The sequence below is a fragment of the Macrotis lagotis genome, chromosome 2 (genome assembly GCF_037893015.1).
Source record: "Macrotis lagotis isolate mMagLag1 chromosome 2, bilby.v1.9.chrom.fasta, whole genome shotgun sequence".
NCBI classification, from domain to species: Eukaryota; Metazoa; Chordata; class Mammalia; order Peramelemorphia; family Peramelidae; genus Macrotis; species Macrotis lagotis.
In genome coordinates, this window is record NC_133659.1 from 199,253,319 (window position 1) to 199,274,361 (window position 21,043).

A 21,043-nucleotide genomic window follows, 5' to 3' on the forward strand; every position below is an offset into this window, starting at 1 on the left:
TCTAGGAACCCCCCCTCCGACCTTTTAACAATTCTCTCCAGACAGTTGGAGGTTAATAAGCATTTCTCAAACTGAAGGGACTAACGGTTTCAGTCCTCGGCTCCCCTTTGCCTAGGGTAGGTCCAGCCCGGCCTCTCACCCCTTCCCGTCTCCCTCTTCATCTTCTTCCTAAGGGCTGGCTGTGCTGACCTGGTACTCCTTGGGGGACTGGGGGGTGCGGAAAAGGGGGTGTGGAAGGGTTAGGTCTCTCCGGCTCCCGAGCGAGGAGGCCGGATTGGCCGGATTAAAGAAGGGGAGCTGGCCGCAGCCCCAAGGTGATAAGAACCGCCCCCCAGCTCTCGCTTTTCTGGGCTGGCGCCTGGAGTGAAGGGAGGGATCCCGAGGCTCACGCCTTCCCCCGCCCGCGGCCCAGCCCTCCACCCGTCCCCACCCTCCTCCTGCAGGCGCGGGGATCGCGCGGAGGTCGGAGGGAGAGAGCGCCGGAGATGGCAGAGGAGCCGGAGATGGCAGAGGAGCCGGAGATGGCAGAGGAGCCGGAGGAGATGATGGCAGAGGAGCCGGGAATGGGAGCGCCGGGGCTCTGCCGGGCGCTGCTGCTGCTGGGCGCGCTCGGGGCGCTGGCGGCCGGCGGCCAGGGTGAGTGACAGCCGCCCGCCCGCGGATTCCGGGGCTCTCCCGGCTGGGGAGACCCCGGCCCGGCCCGGCCTGGCCCGGGGCGTCTGCGCAGTCCCGGGGAGCGCTCCGGAACCGAGCCGCCCCAGGGTCCCGTTTGACTCCGGAGGGCAGCTCCTGCCTCGGACCCTTCCCCGATAGCGGGGCCGCTGGGTGTCAGTCGGTGCAGGGACTGGTGACTTCAGCTCACTGGGATGTGTGGATCTTTGACTGTTATCTTTTTTATTTCGGTTTTCCACTAGAAAACTCTCTTCTCCCTCCCTTCCTTTCTAGCCTCTCTTCTCTTCTCTTCTCTTCTCTTCTCTTCTCTCTCTTCTCTTCTCTTCTCTTCTCTTCTCTTCTCTTCTCTTCTCTTCTCTTCTCTTCTCTTCTCTTCTCTTCTCTTCTCTTCTCTTCTCTTCTCTTCTCTTCTCTTCTCTTTTCTTCTCCTCTCTTCTTTCTCTTCTCTCTTTTCTTTCTCTCTCTTCTCTTCTCTTCTCTTCTCTTCTCTTCTCTTCTCTTCTCTTCTCTTCTCTTCTCTTCTCTTCTCTTCTCTTCTCTTCTTTCTTCCCTTCTCTCCTCTCCTTTCCTCTCCTCTCCTCTCTCCTCTCCTCCTCCTCCTCCTCCTCCTCCTCCTTCTTCTTCTTCCTCTCTCTCTCTCTCTCTCTCTCTCTCTCTCTCTCTCTCTCTCTCTCTCTCTCTCTCTCCCCACACACACACGTGGGGATCACTGTTGCTAGGGGTGTTGAGGAGACTTTGGCTTCCCAGGTGTCAGTGGATGCTGTGGGCTTGCTGTAATGGTACTCTCACAGAAGTTAGAACTCTAGACAGGACTGGGGTTCAGCTTTCTTTAAATTAGGTCTGATCTGGGAGCAGTGACCCTGATACAGAGAGTGTAGGTCCAGGATACAGGAAAAGTGCTGTAATGGGATATAGGACTTACAGGAGCCTTTTCTTAGTCCAGTCCTTCTCTCCTTAAATCTTGTAGTCAACCCGTCTTCAGACTGCAAGCACATAGTTCCATTTATGCCCTCATCAGGGAGGCCGAAGGGGCCACTCTGGGGGCTTCTTACTTTCCTCCTGATCCACCCTGGATGAGCTAGAGTCTGACTGGTGAGTTCACACTCTGGCTGATGAGTCCACAGGGATACACACATCTAAGTCCCTGAAAGATCATGGGCATCCTTTGAGGGGAGTGGGAAGTTGGAATGCTGGAGAGGGCTTCAGTTGCTCCTTTTCGGGATTTTCCTTGTTAGAGAGGCTGAAAAAATTGGTTGTAGGTTAAAACAACCAAGAGTTATCTGAATATTGCTCTCTAGGGATTTTATTTTTATTTATTATGGAATTTACATGCTCTGGGGACTGAAAAGTTGAAAAACTTAATCAGCCAACCAGTATCTACTGTGTGCACTGTAGAACATCATTAGACACTATGGGGAGAAAGATAAGGGAGCTAATAGTCTAGGAGGGGATAAGATAAAGGCAGATAACTGGAACCCACAATATTAGAGCATATATTTATTAGGAAGTTAAAACATAAAGTGTGTGAGGGCAGAGAGTGGATATTGTTACCCAAGAAGGCATTATTGCCCAGGAAGGAGATTCTCCAGGAGGCTATTTGGAGGAAGTATTTAAGTTGTATTGTGAGGCTATTACTAATAGCTGACATTTACTTAGATGTTCTAAGGTTTGCAAAGCACTTTATTATTTATAATTATCTATATATGCCAAATATAATATATAATTATTATATACATTTATGAATTACAAACAATAAATTATAAGTGCCATTCATTTTCCTACTTATACTGTTCACCATATCACTGTCCCATAAAAATCAGGTAAGTAAAATGGTTAAATAGAGAATCTCATAATTAAAATGTTCAAAACAACTCATTTTCTTTCTTTTCAAACCTTTCACAAACTTTTCTGCTTCTGATGAAGATGCCACCAGTCTTGGGACTGGTCCCCTTTTCTCTACTTGTATTGCTATCAGTTTGTTTATTATCTCTCCCCTGAACTATTGCAATAACCATCTAATTGTTCAACCTGTCTCATGAATCTTCCCCTCTAGTTTATTGTCCCTACTGTTGTCAAGGTGATTTTCCCAAGGTTTAGGCATGACAATGTCACTTCGGTTTCAGTAAACTCCTCTGGCTTCCTATTACCTATAGATCAGAAGAAAGTCTTTGGCATTTAAAGTTCTTCACAACTTGACCCCTCCCCACCTTTCCATTCTTATGTTCTTCTCCCCTCTACAGACTTGATGATCCAGTTATCCTGTGCTATTTCCTCTTTTTTTTTTTTTTGGTTTCTGCAAGGCAAGTGACTTGCCCAAGGTCACACAGTTATGGAATTTTTAAGTGTCTGAGGTTGAATTTGAACTCATGTCCTCCTGACTCCAGGGCTGGTGCTCTATTCACTGGGCCACCTATTTACTCTTTCTCACATCTAATACTGACTTTTTCCAAGCCTGAAATACTCTCCCTCCTCAGATAGGATTCCCTGACTTTCTTCAAGACACAGCTCAAGCAGCACATCAATAGGTGTTCTTTCCTAATCTCCACAGATGTCTTTGCTTCTAAGGTTCCCTTTTCCAATCACTGTGAATATCTTGCATTTACCTTTTTTGTGTACCAGGTGTTTCTCCCATTAGAATTCAAGTTCCTTGAGAACAGGAATTGTTTTTGTCTTTCTTTGTATCTGTATTTCCTCTGCATTTACTGCCTTGGCATTATTTTGCCACCTCATTTTTCCTCAACTTGCACCAAATCTTGTCATTTTTACCTTCACAATTTCTCTCACTTCATTTTTCTCTACTCTTAGGGCAATGAGTCTAAGCCCCCATCACCTCTTGCTTGGCCTATTATAATAGTTTACTAATTATTGCTCCTTTTTCCTCTTTTCCCCCTCTTTATTCTTTCCTCTATACAAATGCCAGAGTGATATTCCCAAATATATAACAGTGGTCAAATCACTACCATGCTTAGTAAATTGAATGGCTCCCTATTAACTCTAAAATCAAATATAAACTCCTTTTATTCAATTTGGAAGACCAATTTAGCTTTTCAACCTTAGTATTTAGTCCTCCACAATGCTAGAGTCCAGCCACATTTTCTGTTCTGACATTTGACACTTCATTTCTCATCTCCTGACCTGTCCCATATGTCTGGAATGCATTCCCACATTCACCTCTACCTATTAGAATCTTCTTTAAAAGTCTGTTTAAATGACATTATTACTTAAAGCCTTTCATTATACCCACTTTGCTCCTTGTATATTTATCCTGAAAAATTTATCTTCTATAGTAATATATATGTACATACCTTGCATATATATATTTTTTAATGTCTAAGTTTTCCTATCTCACCCAGACTGGAAGTGTAAGGGCTCTTCACATGCCTGGTCTTGTTCCCATCAACATAAATAATTCTGATTACAATTATCTGTTCTACATCATGACTTTCCCTGTTGAAGTTCCCATATCATGTTTTGGCATAAGAAATTAAATAGGAATATTTTGGGAGTTTTGCAGAAGCTACAGATGACATGCAAAGGCCAACAGACAACACAGAAAAAGTTAGACATTTAGAAATGCATCATTTATATATATATATATATATATATATATATATATACACATATATATGTATATATATAGTATTGAAAATTATCAACATATTTTATCCTTTGATACCATAATAATTCAGATTTATTCTCTGGTATGAAGAGTTTGCTCCTCCTTAAGCAATCAAATGTCTCAGTTCTCTCCTAAGAGTTAACTATATTAATGCTGAAGACACCCTATTGACTGAACCTATAGCTCAGAAATGTCAGGCTCTAGAGATCCATCAACTTCAATCTCTCCAGCAATACACATTATAGAATTGTGTTATCACATACTGATGTGCATGTCATGTCATCTTCCTCAGGAGACTGACTATAAGATCCTTGAGGGCAAGGACTATTTTATTTTTGTCTTTGTAGTTCCATTGCCTTGTCCACTGGCTGGAGCTTAGTGAGAACTTAATGAATTTTGAGTGCTTGATTTCCAGATAAGCCTAAATCTTGAGTATGTAAAGCCATTAGGAGCTCTGTTTGAGGTACAATCATCTGTTGAAGGGTCTCTTTCTCATGAGTAGTGAGTTAAAAAGTTCAGGGAGGCTTCTTTGGTGACCCCTTTTTATGAACTTTTGAAGGAACCCAGTAGAATACATACAAAGCTTGTGGAAGTAGTTGCAAAGTATGTTAATTCATTTGCATCCTGTTCCTGAATCCTTTACCTGTTTTAAACTAAGTTAGTTATTGCCATACCACAGATTGGAGGACATTGGGATAGAGTTTCTTCAATTGCAGAATAGATTCTTGGTGTGCCCAGTATTGGGACCTGTAATCTAATGCTGAATTGATCTTAGCCTGAGGAATAGCCATTTCTCTGCCTCCAGGGTAGATCTGGACTGGAGAGGTGGGGAAACAGAGGTTCCTTAGAATATGTGCAGCAAGGCTTAGGTCCAGTGGTGTGCTGGTAAATATTTAAAGACCAATTTTGAAAAAAAATGCACAATGTACTTTTAAGTATAATGTTAACATTTTCTCCATAATTTTAAGTCTAGACAATCAATAAAACAACCCCAAATTTATAGCATTTGCTCATTTCCAAGGTATAAATGTTCATGATGAAAATATAGCAATGGCTCTCACACTACCCTGGTTAGGTAGCCCTGGTAGGTTACTTTGGATCTGAAAGAGTCTTGGATTTGAGATTTGTTATGGTCTCTCCTCAGATCAACCAAGCAATAACTGAAACTGTAGCAGTAAAGCCCATAACTGTTCTGATCCATCTGGAATCCTGGGGAACCAGAGAAGATTTAGGTCTGGTTGTGACCTCCTAGAGATACTGTCACCTTGTTGGTCAAAGTGATCTAATCTTTGCTGGGGGGATGGGAAGGAAAAAGAGATGGGAAAGGGAGGAGATACTTAAGTTGCTTAGAGAAGGAAGAATGAGGATCAGGAGTGGGGAGGTAAAGAAAGTTGGGAAGTTTCACATATAAAATGGAATATTTTTCATAATTCAATAATTATTTTATAATCTATAATTATTAGTATAGTGGTAATAATCAGAGGGCAGTTAGATGACCCAGTTGATAGAGCACCGGGTCTGAAGTCAGGAAGATTTATCCTGGGTTCAAATCTGCTCTCAGACACTGGTTGTGTGATTCTAGGCAAGTTACCTAACTGGGTCTGCCTCTGGTTCTTCATCTGGAATATGAACTGGAGAAAGAAATGGCAAACCACTCCACTGTCTCTGCCAAGAAAATCCCAAATGGGGTCACTCAGTTGAATATGACTGAAATGATTGAACAACAATATCCATAATGAGGAAAACTTACATTTCTGTGGTGAACTTTAAATCTTTTAGGAATCATAAATAGACTAGGGGATGGAAGACTTAGAGGCCTTATAATCTAATTCTCTCTTTTTTGCAGTCAAGAAAATTGACTTCTAGCGTGACTTGTCCAACATCACATAAAGCAATAAATGGCAGACCTAAGACTCACAGCCAGTTCCCCTGACTTCAAATCTATCATTCTTTCCCCTATACCACAGGGATTTGGAGTCTGAGGATACAGATTCATGTGACCTTGGACAAGTCATTTAACTTTCCTGGTCCTAGAATGCCTCATCTGTAAAACAAGGATGATGGATTGGATAGCCTCTTAGCCCTTATCCAAGGAGAGTAGAACAAGTATTGTATTATTATTCTTGATTGTTCAGACATTTCAGCTATGCTTGTCATTTCTTATAGCACAGTAATATTCCATTACATTCATGTGCCAGTTTGTTTAGCCATTCCCCAGTTGATGGATATCTATTTTACTTCAGTTTTTTTTCTACTACTAAAGGTACTGATAAAAATACTTTGGCATATATATAGAACCTTTCTTTTTGTTAGCAACTTCTAGCAATGGAATCTCTCGTTAAAAGGGTTCTTCCTGCCTGAAAATTTTTTTTAGCTACTTTAATAACTCGAAGTTCCTTTCTAGAATGTTGTGTCATTCCACAGCTCTACCAATACATCATGCTTGTCTTTCCATCCCCATCTTTAGTCTCCTTTATCAATTGGCTAGAGGTGAGGCAGAAACTTAGAGTTAGATAACATGCTTCTTAAAGAATCTTGCAAATCTAAAGGAAAAATAAGTTTATGTTTGCTATTATCTGAATTGCAATGAAACTTTTCATGAATTTGCTTATTTTTGTGAAACACTGGAATATCTCTGTTTGGGTATGCAGCTTTAGACATCCTAGGGAGAGACAAAGCATCCTAAATATGTCAGAATATTTCCCCAATGAAGATGGTCTCTATATTAGAACTGTGGGCTTTTCAGGCATCAAGCACTGGTATAATTCCCAAGGTCACTATGAAGGTCATCACCTCTCCCTCCTGGGGGTTTGACAGGCTAGGTAGTCTTTCTCTTCTCCAACCAGTGAGAAGGGAGGGTCCCTGAAGACAAATGTTAAAGAAAAATGTGAGAGAATGAATAGAAAAGGAAGTTTGACTATGCCTTTGGACTTTTCCAATTGAAATTCCCTCCTCTTTAACCCCTCACCCCCTCCAGGGCCTCTAGTTATCACCCATTCTCAGTTGTGCTTATCCTCCTGCCCTTGTTTTCAGGAAAAGCCAGGAAGAGCACCCACAAGAACCACAGCTCATGAATCAGCAGACAGATAATTATCCAGGGGAAAGAGAGTGGACAGTTTCAGGGATAAGCCAGTCAAACCTCCTCTCTGCCCACAGAACTGGTGCGGTTTTTCAACTCATCTTCTTTCTTTTGAAATTTGGCCAGCTTCCTCACTGAGTAGATGGCTCAGTGGAGGTCAAGACACTAGGGGAGGCGGACTGGGAAATGACACAGTTGGATTCTTCTGGCTTTCCCATGCCAGCCAAGTTTATGTTTCAGATTCCCAAGTGAAATTTTGTAAAAATGACCTCTTTCCTCTGTGTTCATTTACTTCTAGAGATGTCCTCATCACACCCCACCCCACTATTTTTTCTTTTATTTTAAGACACTTTTTATTTAAGACACTTTATTTTGAGTGACTCGCCCAAAGTCACACAGATAATAATGAGATTTGATCTTAGGTCATCTTGATTTCAGGGCTGGTGCTTTATTTACTCTACCATCTAGCTACCTCCTTAAGTGTATTCTGCAGCAAGTAGTCCCTGAGAGACAATATGGCATAGTGGAAAAAATACTGAAAGATCTGGATTTGAATTTGAGTTTAAGTTGCTTAATATTTGTGTGTTTTTTTGACCAAACTACTTAACACCTCTCAGTTTCCCCATCTGTAAAAATGATGGAGCTGAATTACATAATCTTAAAAAGTCTCTTTAAGCTCTAAACCCTATGATCTACTATTGGATATTAAATATCACTAAATTGGGAACCATTGGGAACCACTCCCAAGGCCAACCCAGGTTAAGATGTAATTGAGAAATGTCTAACAAAATAAAATACAATATACCACAGATAATGTTAACCTGCAGCTTATTTGACTAATATACATTCTGTAGGCATCTGTTTCTATTTGATACAATTTAGTAGCATATGGTGGGGCAACTAGGTGGCCCAGTGGATAAAGTACTTCCCTGGAATCAGGAGGACTTGAGTTCAAATTCAGCCTTAGACACCTCTAGCTGTGTGAACCTAGGCAAATTACTTAATCCTGTTTACCTCAAGTTTTTCATCTGTAAAATGAACTGGAGAAGGGCTATGGCAAAAGCATTCTAGTATCTTTGTCCAGAAAACTCCAAATGGGTCACAAAGAGTCCAACATAACTGAACAACAACAAAAAGTAGAAAATGGTATATAGAAGGCAGAACCTGTACTTCAGTCAAGCCACTTTGGTTCTAATCCTGACTCTACCAGTTACTATCTGTTTGACATTAGGCATTTAATCTTCTGACATCTCTTAGCTTCAGCTACCTCGTCCACAAAATGAGGAGGTTGGACTCCTTGGTGAATTCCTTCCTGTTTTAAATCTATGATACATCCAGTGCCATCCTAATCGCACAAAATGGGAAATTTGCATCTCTCCTACCCATGATTCATTGCATATGTCTTATTTCAAAATTGAATTTGTGTGTAGTAAGGAATGACAGTCAAGATGACCAATCCACTGGAAAAATCTGCTGAGACCATTTGGTGAAGTTAGTTTGGATTTTACTTGACTAAAGGCAAGTAATTGTTATATGTCTCTTGAGGTCCTTCTTTGGGATCCTAAGATTCCCAATTGAGTTTTCCAAGGTGTTGAATAGGGCTAAACAACTAGAGATTTAAGTATATTGAAGATATACTTACATGTTCTCTCTTTCTGGGACCAATTAGGAATTAATGGTGAAAGGCAGTGAGTCACATTCTTCTGGACCAGATGCTTCTAAGGAAAAAAATATTTTGAGACTCTAAGGTTTCTAAAAATAAATAAATAAATTTGGCTCTGAGAGCTTCATTTCCAAGTGAATGCTTAGACAAAAAGGAAGGCAGAATGGATTATTTTTGACAACTTCTCGATTCACAACATAGATGTGAGATCAGGTCAGGAGGTGAACTAGTTACAGAAATGGAAAGTTAGGTTTGGAGGGAGGACATCAGGAGGACAAGACTTGGTTAGAGGAAATACTGGAAGAACTGCCCAGGACTTGGTGCTGACTCTGACTTAGATTTTTTTTTTTTGGTAGCTATATCAATGACTTTATATTTGGTATTATCTGATTTACAATGAAACTTTTCATGAACTTTGCTTATCCTTTTGAAACATTAGAACATTTCTGTTTGGTTATTCTGTAAAGACTTTCTCCTATGGAGATCTGAAAGGATCCAATGAAGGTGGAAAAGCTCTCCATCTGTTCTTTGACAGCATGTCTTTTTAAGTTTTTGAAGGACTGGTAATGACCAGTCCTTAAAAGGACTTTGGTCACCAATTCATATATATCCTTGCCAAAGGTGGGAGGGGCTGTGGTCTATATAATCAGAAGGGAGGCACTAAAAAGTTAAAGTATTTATTGGAGCCTAAAAGTCACAATTAGAGTATTTGCCTGTATTAGGAAAACTTCTTTCCTGAATTTAAATTTAGCCTCAGATACTCACTAGCTGTGTGACCCTGGACAAGTTGTTTAGTCCTGTTTGTCTCAGTTTTCTTATCAGCAAAATAAGTTGAAGATGGAAATTGCAAATCATTCTAGTATCTCTGTCAAGAATGAATAACATTTGGATGGTCAGAATTCCTCAAAAACCAGCCACATTGGGCTATGCTAAAGCATATAAATAACTCATACTGTAGGGTGGAACAAGTATTGTTAACACATTAGGAAGATTTGACAGCATTCTAAACCAATTAGGAGCAATAATCACAATGCTGCAGAACCATAATTAGGTCAAGGCAACAAGAACTTTGTGATAAGAAATAAATTTTAGAGGGCAGAGACAGTACCATGCAAGGGCTTGTTTGTACCCCCCCCCCCCCAAAGCTAGGCAAAGTTGTTCTTGTTATTAACTTTTCACAATCGCTTTCATTAGAGGTGAACTGGATGAGATCTTAAAAACTATCTGATCCAATTTTCTCATTTTACAGAGGGGGGAAACTGAGGTGCATACAAGACTCATTCATTTTCATGTAGGTAGTAAGAGGAATAGCCTATATCCTCTGACCAAGTCCCTCTGCTCACAATCCCACTAAATTTATCCTATAACACTATATTGTTTCTTTTTTTAACATTTAATTTTCATTTTATTTGTCTCAGGTACTTTGTTATATCCATATTCTCTTCCTTCCTCTTTCCTTTTATTGAGAAGGCAAGCAATCTGATATAGATTATACATGTGTAGTCATGTAAAACATGTTTATTTCTGCCTTCTTTCTTTTTTTTTTAAAAGGTGATAAGGACCATGGAAATTTCTGGTCATATTGAACATGGTAGACACTATATAGATGTTTATTCCCTTACCCCTAAACTTTTTGAGCTTAAGTGCCCCTTCCCTGGCTATCACTTATCCATATATGTCATTTCTCCCATTAGAAAGTAAGCTCTGGGGGGCAGCTAGGTGGTACAATGGATAGAGCACTTGCCCTGGAGTCAGGAGTACCTGAGTTCAAATCCGGCCTCAGACACTTAATAATTACCTAGCTGGCCTTGGCCAAGCCATTTAACCCCATTGCCTTGCAGGGGCGGGGGGGGGGGGGGGGGGGGAGAAAGAAAAAAAAAGAAAGTAAGCTCCTAGCAGTCAGGGATAGTCTTTGAGGTTTGTCTGTTTGGTTTTGGTCTTAGAGGTTTTTATTTATGACCTTTGGACTTACTACAGTAGTTATCACATGATAAGTGCTTAATGAATGTTCTTTCATTCATTGCTAATAAACCATCCCTTGAAACATTTTTTTTTGGGGGTGAGGCAATTTGGGTTAAGTGAGCAAGTTATTTAACCAGGGTCACACAGGTAATATGTATCAAGTGGCTGAGGCTGAATTTGAACTCAGATCCTTCTAACTCTAGGGCTGGTACCCTATCCACTGAACCATCTAGCTGTCCCCGTCTTTGTAACAATTTTTTAAAAGGAAAAAAGTAGTACAGCTGAACCAACTAGTCAATCCACTCTAATAGTATATACTTTATTCCCCTTGTCCATGTCTGCCCCCTTCTCTAGTGTTAAGAATAGTTATTAACATTACTCAACATTCAGTTTTATTTGTTATTCTTTCCATTTATGTTTTTAAACCTAATTGGTTACACATGGTACTTGACCACATACTGTTGTCCTCCTCAAATTTAATTTATGCAAGAATATATAGAGTTTCTTGTTTCTGTTTACTTTATTCTGTCAGTTCATATAAATCCTCCCATATTTCTTTGGGACTTCACATTCATCATTTCTTATGATAGTCATTTTTCATTACATTCATGAACCATGATATGTTTAGTCATTCCCCAATTTGATTGCTATTTGCTTTTTTTTTTCAGTTCATAGTGGTACTATAAATATTTTGGTGCTTATTGGGCAGGTAGGTAGGCAGTTAGTGCTGGACCTGGAGTCAGGAAGACCTGAGTTCAAATACTGCTTACTAGTGGTGTGACCCTTCACAAGTCACTAAACTTTGCCTTGATTTTCTCATCTGTGAAATGAACTAGAGAAGAAAATGGCAAACCGCTCCAATATCTCTGCCAAGAAAACCCCAAATGGTCTCAGGAAGAGTCAGACACAACTGGAACAACTAACCAATAGCAATAAGATGTTGAAGTAGATAGAGTGCTAGGCCTGGAGTTAGAAAGACTTGGGTTCAAATCCAGTCTCAAACACTTGCTAGCTGTGTGACCCTGGACAAGTCACTCAACTCTGTATGCCTCAGTTTCCTCAACTATAAAATGGGAGAAAAAATTAACACTTACCTCTCAGGATTGTTTTGAGGATAAAATGAGATAATTATTTATAAAGTTCTTAGCACAGTCTCTACACATAGTAGGAACTACATATGTGCTAGTTATTGTTTTTATTATTTATTTTTATTCTCAGTCTTCCTAGGGGACACCCCTATAGAAGTGGTATCTCTGAAATAGAGTGTATGAGACTGCCTTTAGAGTCAACTATCCCCCTTTGAAATAGAAAGAGGAGATGACTAATCAAGTCACCAATAGGTATTAAATTGTTGTTGCTGTTGTTGAATTGGTTTGGTTGTATCTGATTGAATCTTCCAAAGTATTCAAATTATTCAAATTTTCACTGCATAATTCCACTGGACTCGAATCAATAATAATATTTCACATAACTACAGTTGTGAATAGTATAGATTTGAAGACATGCCACCACTTCAGAGAAAGAAATTTCTTCTTTAGTATCAAGATTCTAAGTGACTTTGACTTTCTGAGAGATTTAGGAATGAGCTTAAAGCCTTGCCATTTTCATTACTATTAAAATGCTCTGAATTTCCAAATCTTACCATCTTGACTCTAAGGGTTTTAGCATTTACCCTTTTAGCTATTTCTACATTCTAAGAATACCCAGACTTTGCCATCCACCCTGCTGCAGATTCTTCTTATATGTGTTTTCTCCTCCATTAGAATGTGATCTCAATGATGGCAGAACTTTTCTTACTTTTCTAATTGTGATCCCATTGTTTAATCCTCTGCTTATCAATATTATATGCTTAATTAATGCTTATTCATTCAACAAATTAGATTTTCATTGGGTGAGAAGGCATAGACGATGAAATCTATTTACCAGCTGTATGACTTTAGACAAGTCTCTCAACCTCTGTTTACCTTTCTTTCCTCATCTGTATCTATTGGAATGATCCTCAGAGGCCAACCTGCCTGAATTTGACTGAAAATCTCTCTGACACACAGCTAGTGTTCATATATCTTTTGCTATAAATCTTATGGAGGAAACTAACTACTTCCCAAGGTAATCTATTTCACTTTTGGACATTCCTAATGATTATGAAGACTTTCCTTACCATAAATTGAAATTCACTTCTCTTCAAACCTAGAAAACAAGACAAACCTAGAAAACAAGAAGGATCATGATTCTGGTCACATGGAAGATCCACAGTGGGGGAAGACTCATGCAATTAAAATATCCTGAATTAGGGACCATAAGATGCATGCTTTGGGTCCCTCTTTCACCACTTATTACTTTGTATGATCATGGAAAGTTACCTAATCTCTCTGAGCCTTAATCTTCTCATCTGTAAAGTGGGGATGGTAATATCTTTCCTACTAAGGAAAATGAGATCAAAAGTTCAGTTAATATCTATCAGTCTGCTTAGTCATTTAGCTCATTCTCAGCATTGGTTCATTGGGTCAAGTGATCTTAATGAAAAATCATTCATATCCTGACCTGTCATTCATCTGCACAGGAGGTGACCTGTCTAGGGTCAGCGGCTGAGCTGGGATCCAATCCAAGACTTGGGCCAGTTGCTTCCCTGATCTACTCTCTGGCAAATGACAACAAAGATTGCTGTTGTCTTGCAGTGTAATCACTCAAACAAGAAAACCTGCATCACTTCCCTTTAAATGACTTCCAGTTCCAATTTGGCTCAACCATAGGGAATGCTCCATAGATGTTGATGAACATTTCCTATCATAGGAAGGCTGACTTGTTATGCTGGGACAATGCCTCTTGTGAAATGTCCTTCATTTTTGCATTTTTACCTCATGCTGGATCCCCTCATTCTCCTTTCATTCCTCTTTGTCTTATATCTTCCCTATTCCCACTATTTTTTCCACCCTTGGTGAATATTTATGTTTGATTAACTACAGCCATTATATGTGGAAATACTTTTTGGTAATATTGTTTGGATTATCCTCTCACTGTCTCCTTTGTGGTCCTCTCTTCTTTGTTGCAATCTATTTCCATTCTGGATTCACCCATTTTCCTAGGCTAAACTTTCTCACTCCAAAACTTGTAATCCAGATGAGAAATTTGATCCTTCTACCTTGGGAGAAGTCAGCCATCAGTAAGCATTTATTAAGTGTCCACTATATACCAGACATTGTCCTTAACACAGGTATATAAAGAAAGTTAAATTTAATCCTAGGATCTCTCAGTCTATTAGGGAACACAGCACAGAATGCTGTGATGAATTGGAAGTAATCAACAGTGGGAGGGCACCAGAATTAAGGAGGATCAGGAAAGCCTCCCACAGAAGTGGGATTTTAAGGAAGCAGGGATTCACCCACCTTTGTCCAGGGTCTCTATGGAATTGGTGGCCCAGAGATTCAGACCACCTGTCGGGGTTTGGGACTCTAGAAGAGCATATAATAAAAACAACTCATCTTGCTTCTTTTTCCTGAGTTTGACTTGTCAAAGGAGAGGGGGATTATAAGAAGGAAAAGGGCTTTTCAAATTGTTCCTTCAAATGAGGTCTTTGGGAAGAGAGATACAAGTCTTTGGCTGGGGTGAGGCTGGGTCCTAGAGAGCAAGAGGAGGGATGTGAATGGGTGGAACTGGGAAACAAAGCCTTCCACACATTTTGGAGAAGGAAATCTCAGAGGACTTAATTGAATCATCATGGGCTTCAGTCCAGAGATCTTTCATGAATTAATAGTTCTCAGCTGAAAGAGAAGCAAATCTTACAGTTTTAAAAGTTCTCACTTCTACTCTCTTGGTCAGAGCAGGATTTGGGCAGGCCTAGTTAATAATAATAATAACAATAATAATATCTGACATATATATAGTGATTTAAGATTTGCAAAGTACTTTAAATTTGTTATTTCTTTTGATCCTCATGATAACCCAGTGAATAAGCACTATTGATATTATATACATTTTTTTTTCCAGATGAGTAAATTAGAAAAGTTAAACGATGAACTAATGAATGTCAAGAGTTAGAATTAGAACCCAGGTTTGATTAAACAACTCTTTTCTCTTTGTTTCAGAACCTGAGGGGTAAAATGAAGGGAAACATTTAATTTCCTTTTAGTGACATAAAATAAATCTATGATTAATTTTAAGAGAATGAAGTATTCTGAGGAACCACTAGCATAACTCTCCAAAGACCAAGTTTCTATCAGATTAAGCCAATCTCAAGAAATCTGAAATCAATAAACCCAAGAGATCAGGGAAAAAGATTGTTCATGTTTCTTGAAACTGGTCAGTCAGAAGTACAGAATAGGAAATTGGCAATAAATGGTTTTAGTAGGAATTTTGGTCCCAATCTTTGTTCCCCTGCCCCCTCCTAACTATTGCTACATCCTTCTGATTATTCCTAATTGCAGGTTCCTATGAACACTTCCATAAAGGGAGTAGAAAAGGGGTCAGGGGCCTCAGCTAATTTAGCCCAAGTCAATCTTTCTGCCCCTCCCCTGAGGACAAGGGGTGGGTGGAGGTGTTTATTTCCACAGCTGGTTAAAGGTAGAGTGGGAGGAGGGTGGGGAAAGTGACCACATGAGTCAAAGTCAGTTGACTGGACTGTTGGCTGGACAAGCCTGGTTTCAGATTCATCCTGTATGGACGTGCACTCTTATGTTTATGGTTTCTGACTCTGTTATGCCTAATTGTGTATTTGAGGGTAAATGTAATTTCTGGGCCTGCTAGCTATAGTCTGGATCTTTGTGTAAGAATGTTTAATTCTGGATTGTTTAAGAACTGTGTACAGACAGCTAGGTGATAACAGTAGATAGAGTACTAGTCCTGGAGTCAGGAAGACCTGAATTCAAAACCAGATATCTTACTAGGTGTGTGACTTGGGTAATTCACTTAGTCACTCTCTGCCTCAGTTTTTTCAGCTGTAAAACAAGGGTAAGAATAGGACCCACTTCTCAGATTTTTTATGTTGATCAAGAGCTCTTATATTTGATCTGCATTATTAACATTTTTCCATCATTTTCTTAAGTAGTTGGTTTCCTCCATAAGATTTAATTAATTCTTAAATTTAAGAATTTAATTGTATTTTTAAATAAAAATTAATTTAATCAATTAAAACAATAAATCAATGATTTGAAATCTGCTAATTTCCAGGGTAGAGGTGCTTATACTGAAAATTTACACCTTGTATCCCTTTACAAAAATCGAAAAGTTGTTCCTTTTTTTAAACACAAGGGATAATGTCATTGGCCAGGTGAGAATTTGCCATGTGACTGATGGCCCTTAAAAAAATGAGTCAAACAGTTTGAAAGAGTTTGAGCTACATTTGATGGACCAGAAGTATATACTCTGCAATATGGTATGAATAGATACGATGAGTCAGAGAGACCAGACAGAGGAAACACCTTTTGTGAGTGTGACTTCTGGCATCTGAGAACTGACTATGGATTCAAGAGAAAATTGCCCTGGAAGTTGAGAAATGAGTTGCAGAGAGGCTCAGATCCCAGGAATCCACCTGATTAACCTGCCTAGTTGAAGGGCTGGTGTTGTTTGTCCTTCCTGAAGAGATCCACTGACATCATGAGAGTGATGTGTTGAGGTGTACATAAATGGGATTTAAGTGAGGCAGACCTGTGCTAAGTTGTTAGCTTTGCTCTCTCCTCCAGAGTCCAGTGACAAAACAAAGGTCAAGAAAACTGGCAATGGCTTCAGGATGCAGTGGGTGAGTGACTTTGGTCTTTCTAAATTAAGGTCTTTTCCAGGCCTTAATTTGTCTGAGGCCATTCCCATTAATTGATTAAAGGCGAGGTAAGAATTGAGACAGAAAATGGCCCAACTTTTCTCTAGAGTCATCAGAATACAGTGGCAAGATCAGAAGGACTATACTCAAGGTAGGGTTCCATGAAGACTCCACAAAAGGAGAAAGGACATTAAGGTCCTATTGTAGTAGAGATTTAAGTTACAATTGCCCACCTGTATGTGCTTCATTACCATTTTATTCTATAACCACTTTCATAGGAGAGTGTGCTCCAGGTTTGTTGTTGGTTGTGGTGGTGGTGGAGAAAATGTTTTATTATGTCTTTGATTTGATCCGTTGCATTTCCTGGGGGAAGACTGATAGTGGGGGCTAATGAGGGAAAGAAGTATACATAGGTTGTGACCCTTTAGAATTTGAGTTAGGGACTACTTATTAGGGAACCCAACATGGCAGATTGAGTGTCTTATTGAAAGTGTGGATCACAAGAAGTAGAACTATATAGAACTATTAATACATATATGATACCATATGCTTTTCTTTGAGTTTGACACCAACTTATTAACTGCAATTTCATTTATTAGATAGAAAATCATATGTTAGATGTCAGAGAGAGGGAGCTGGGTTCCAGAGATTGGGGTTTCAAATCCTAGAGTTACACAATATTACAACTGGTAGAGACCACAATATATTTTAGCCTGAACTCTTCATCTTACAGATGAGCAACATTAGACCCAGATATGGGAAGTGACTTATTCTGGGTCATTCATCTAGTTAGTGGAATTCAATTCTCCTTGTTTAGCTTTCTATTTCATCTCCCTGCTAATGTCCTTAAATGTGCTCATGTGTGGGAAGAGGGAATTTCATAATTTTCTAGTAAAATGGACCACCAAAGAACTATAGGAGTCACTGGGAAAATATGTCAACATCCAGGTAAATTCCTCCTAAGAGGGAGGGCAAGGGACTACTTAAATAACCAGTTTCAGAAACTTGACTCTGAAAAGTGGTTGGCACTGATGATTCTTGTCTTCATTGCTCAGTAGAGTTCTGCATTGAGACAAAAGAGCTAAATCTCTCTTAAAAAGGAAAAAGGAGAGTTGCTTGGAAGAACCTGGTTTGATTCAACACACCAATTAAGTGTCTACTTAGTGTAATGCATAGTTCTAGTCCCTCTATATACAAAGCTAGATATAGCCCAGGTACTGCTCCTAAAGAGCATACAATCTATACTGGAGGTAGTAAGAGAAGATCAAGTACACAAATAACTTTGGTTTGCTGGAGATTGAGATATGGGCAGGCGAGAGGTCCAGGCAAATACTATGAGAATTTGGAGGTGGGGGGGGAGCAGCCTGGGAAGCTGATCTAAATTGAAGAAGGGGATTTTTTTGAATAAACCAAGTCTCAGTGTTTTTGCCCTTCATCTGAGTATTTCCAGGCCTAATTTGACTGTCCCACTCCTTTCCCTTGTCCTTAGTGTTTCTTGGCTTTCTGCAGAGCTTTATTGTGGAATCTAACTTTGGAAGAGTTGACCCAAATTCTAGGGAAAAGGAAAAGGGAGGATGCTTGAGAGGGTTCCAGGAGGTCCTACATCTTCCTTCCAGCACTGTTTGGCCTTCAGTTCTTCTGAAACACAGATTTTAGGGTCTGTTGAAAAGTGTAGGTTTTCGGCAGTGGATAACTAAGCAGGTGCAAAGGTTGTGGCTGCATTGGGTGTGTCACCAACTGGAATGTAGAGGAGTTAACAGTAAAAATAATAATTTCAGCTTCCCATTTTTCATTTATAAAGCTCTTTGCAACATTATTTTATTTGATCTCCATAACAGTCCTGTGTGGTAGACAGGACAGGTTTGCTTATTTTTATTGTATTTTATTTTATTCCATATAATTTTTTTGTACCTCTGATTTTGTCTCTATTGGAAATTCTAATCTAGAGATTTCCCCCAACAACTACTTACATGTCTGCAACTTAGAGCCTGCTTGGGATGGAGACATTAAATCTCTTTTTTGGTTACAAAAACTCAGTGAGGTAAGTCCTGAACCCAGGCCTTTTGGACTTTAAAAGTGACCTCTCTCTATATACACTATGCTATGGTGACCCTGTGGAGGCAGGCATTTCCTTATTTTTAATGATGGAAACTGAGACCCAATGAAATAACAGTGGCTTCCTCAATATCATACAACTAATAAATGATATGTTTATAGAGTCAAGACTTCCACCTAGGTGGAAGTTCTTTCTACCATACCAAAAATCAATTAACCTCTCTAGGCCTCAGTTTCTTCATCTATAAAATGAGGGGGTGGACCAGATAGGCTTATAGGGTTTAGTTCCAAGTTCCATGATCCTTGAAGAGGTCTCATTTCCTCTCCTTTTGTAATTCTGTTCATTCATCACTTCCTTCTACTCTACTCTTCTGGTTATTATAAATTTTTGTGATATATGGTGTTGTTTTGTTGCTATTCAGTTATTTTCAATAGCTGTTTCTTCATGAACCCATTTTGGGGTTTTCTTGGCAAAGATACTAGAGCAGTTTACCATTTTCTTCTCCAGCTCATTTGACAGGTAAGGAAACTGAGGCAAACATAGTTAAGTGATTTGCCCAGGATCACACAGCTAGGAAATGTCTTGAGGCCAGATCTGAACTCAGGAAGAAGAATATTGAATCCAGGCCTGGTATTCTATGCATTAAACTACTGTTGTATATAGTGGATGCTTAATAAATGTTTGATTCAAAGTCTAGTCATGTTTATTTAGTTAATTTTGGATTAGGTGGAAGTACTTATGTGTAGGCAAGGGGTGTGTGTGTGTGTGTGTGTGTGTTTAGGGAAGAAAAGGATGATCTATATCTCTGGAAATTCAAACAGAGTGAAGTAGATCCCGACTACTCTCTAATCCCTTTGTATCTTTTTTCCAGGGGCCAATGTCTGTACCACCCGGGGGGTGAGTTCCTGCCAGCAGTGCCTTGCTGTAAGCCCCTTATGTGCCTGGTGCTCAGATGAGGTAAGAAACAGCCATGTTTAACTAATTCTCATTCAAGGAGATGTCTACAGGCTCAGCCCCTTGTTTTATAGAAGGCTAGGGAGAATTCTGCTCATGTTGGTGTGGGAGAAAGTGGAGACTCTAATTAGGTTCTATACAGCTGCCCTGGGGAAGAACCACAAACTCTAGGAATCAATCTCTAGACTGTATATTTTGCTCCACCTGAATATCCTGGCATTGGCTGCAAATGGGCAGTGGTCCCTTTCTCTCTTTGGTGACTTTCTTTTGGGAGCAGAAATATGGAGACAAATAAAGGAATGCCATGGGATCCCATACGATAGAGGAGGATAAAGGGGGGGGCATTTGGAGATAGATCTGCTTATCTACAGAAATCCCAAGAATGAGAAATGCAAGCAGAAGAAATCTTCCACAAATGTTTCCACAAATGGGGTGATGTTTAGTCTGAGAGAAATGCTGAGTCAAAGTGTCTATGGCTTGAGTAGTGAGAGGGTCTAGTCTAGGTAGGTCTGTGGTGTAAGATCTCAGAATATCAACATATCTGAGGGGGTGAATGTTCCTTTATGATAGGGACACAGAGACTTGTAGTGGTAAGAAGAAGCTAACAATTCTAAATCATGGAGCAATACACAAGACCTGTGATGTAGGATTGATAGGATTCCAACTCATTTTCTTTGATGGTGAACTGCATCTAGCAGAAAGCAAACTGGGTTTGACATCAGAAGATCCAAACTCAAATCTGGATTCCTGCTCTTAGCTTGACCCCTAGGAGGTATTTAATGAATCTTTATTGATTGAAAAGTTCACTGATTAATTTTGGTACTTACTCTCATGTGGCCTAAGTTTTTTTCTGTCATTATCCTCATCTCAAAAATGAGGACCAGGACTAATGGTTCCTTGAAGGCTCTTTCCTTTTGACCTTTTGAAACTACTCCCATAAGGACTCTGAGCTTTCCATCTTCTCTCCAAGAACTGGAACTACCCCCCCCCCCCTCCAAATTCCAGTTACATTTTCCAACAAGACTTTCTAACCACCCAAATCAGACTTGTCACCTCCTTTTCTTTCCTTCATTCTCTAATGAAGGATTCCTGATGCCCAAATGGTGACTGAACTCTTTTGAGTTTGTAAAAAAAGAAAATCTTATTAGGTCTGACTAGGGAGCCAGAAGAAGGGAGTTTGTATTTATCTCAAAGTAAGAGGTCAGCTGGGTCAGCAGTATTTGGTTTTTCCTGCTGGTTTGGCCTCAATGTTTGTCTGCCGGAGTCCTGCTCTGAGATATAACTCCTCT

The 21,043-nt window shown here is 39.7% G+C and overlaps 1 protein-coding gene across 2 annotated transcripts in view; it reads left to right on the forward strand.

Moving 5' to 3' along the window:
• The first annotated feature begins 289 nt into the window (after nt 1–289).
• Nucleotides 290–21,043, forward strand: part of ITGB3 (integrin subunit beta 3) — an 86,580-nt gene continuing 65,826 nt past the window's right edge. Inside the window, exons 1-2 of one of the 2 annotated variants that reach the window (XM_074224409.1) lie at nt 290–636; nt 19,672–19,757. In XM_074224409.1, coding sequence (XP_074080510.1) covers nt 486–636; nt 19,672–19,757 — 237 coding nt within the window. In that variant the 5' untranslated portion in view covers nt 290–485. The remainder of the gene's footprint in view (nt 637–19,671; nt 19,758–21,043) is intronic. The other variant, XM_074224408.1, reaches the window with a different exon arrangement.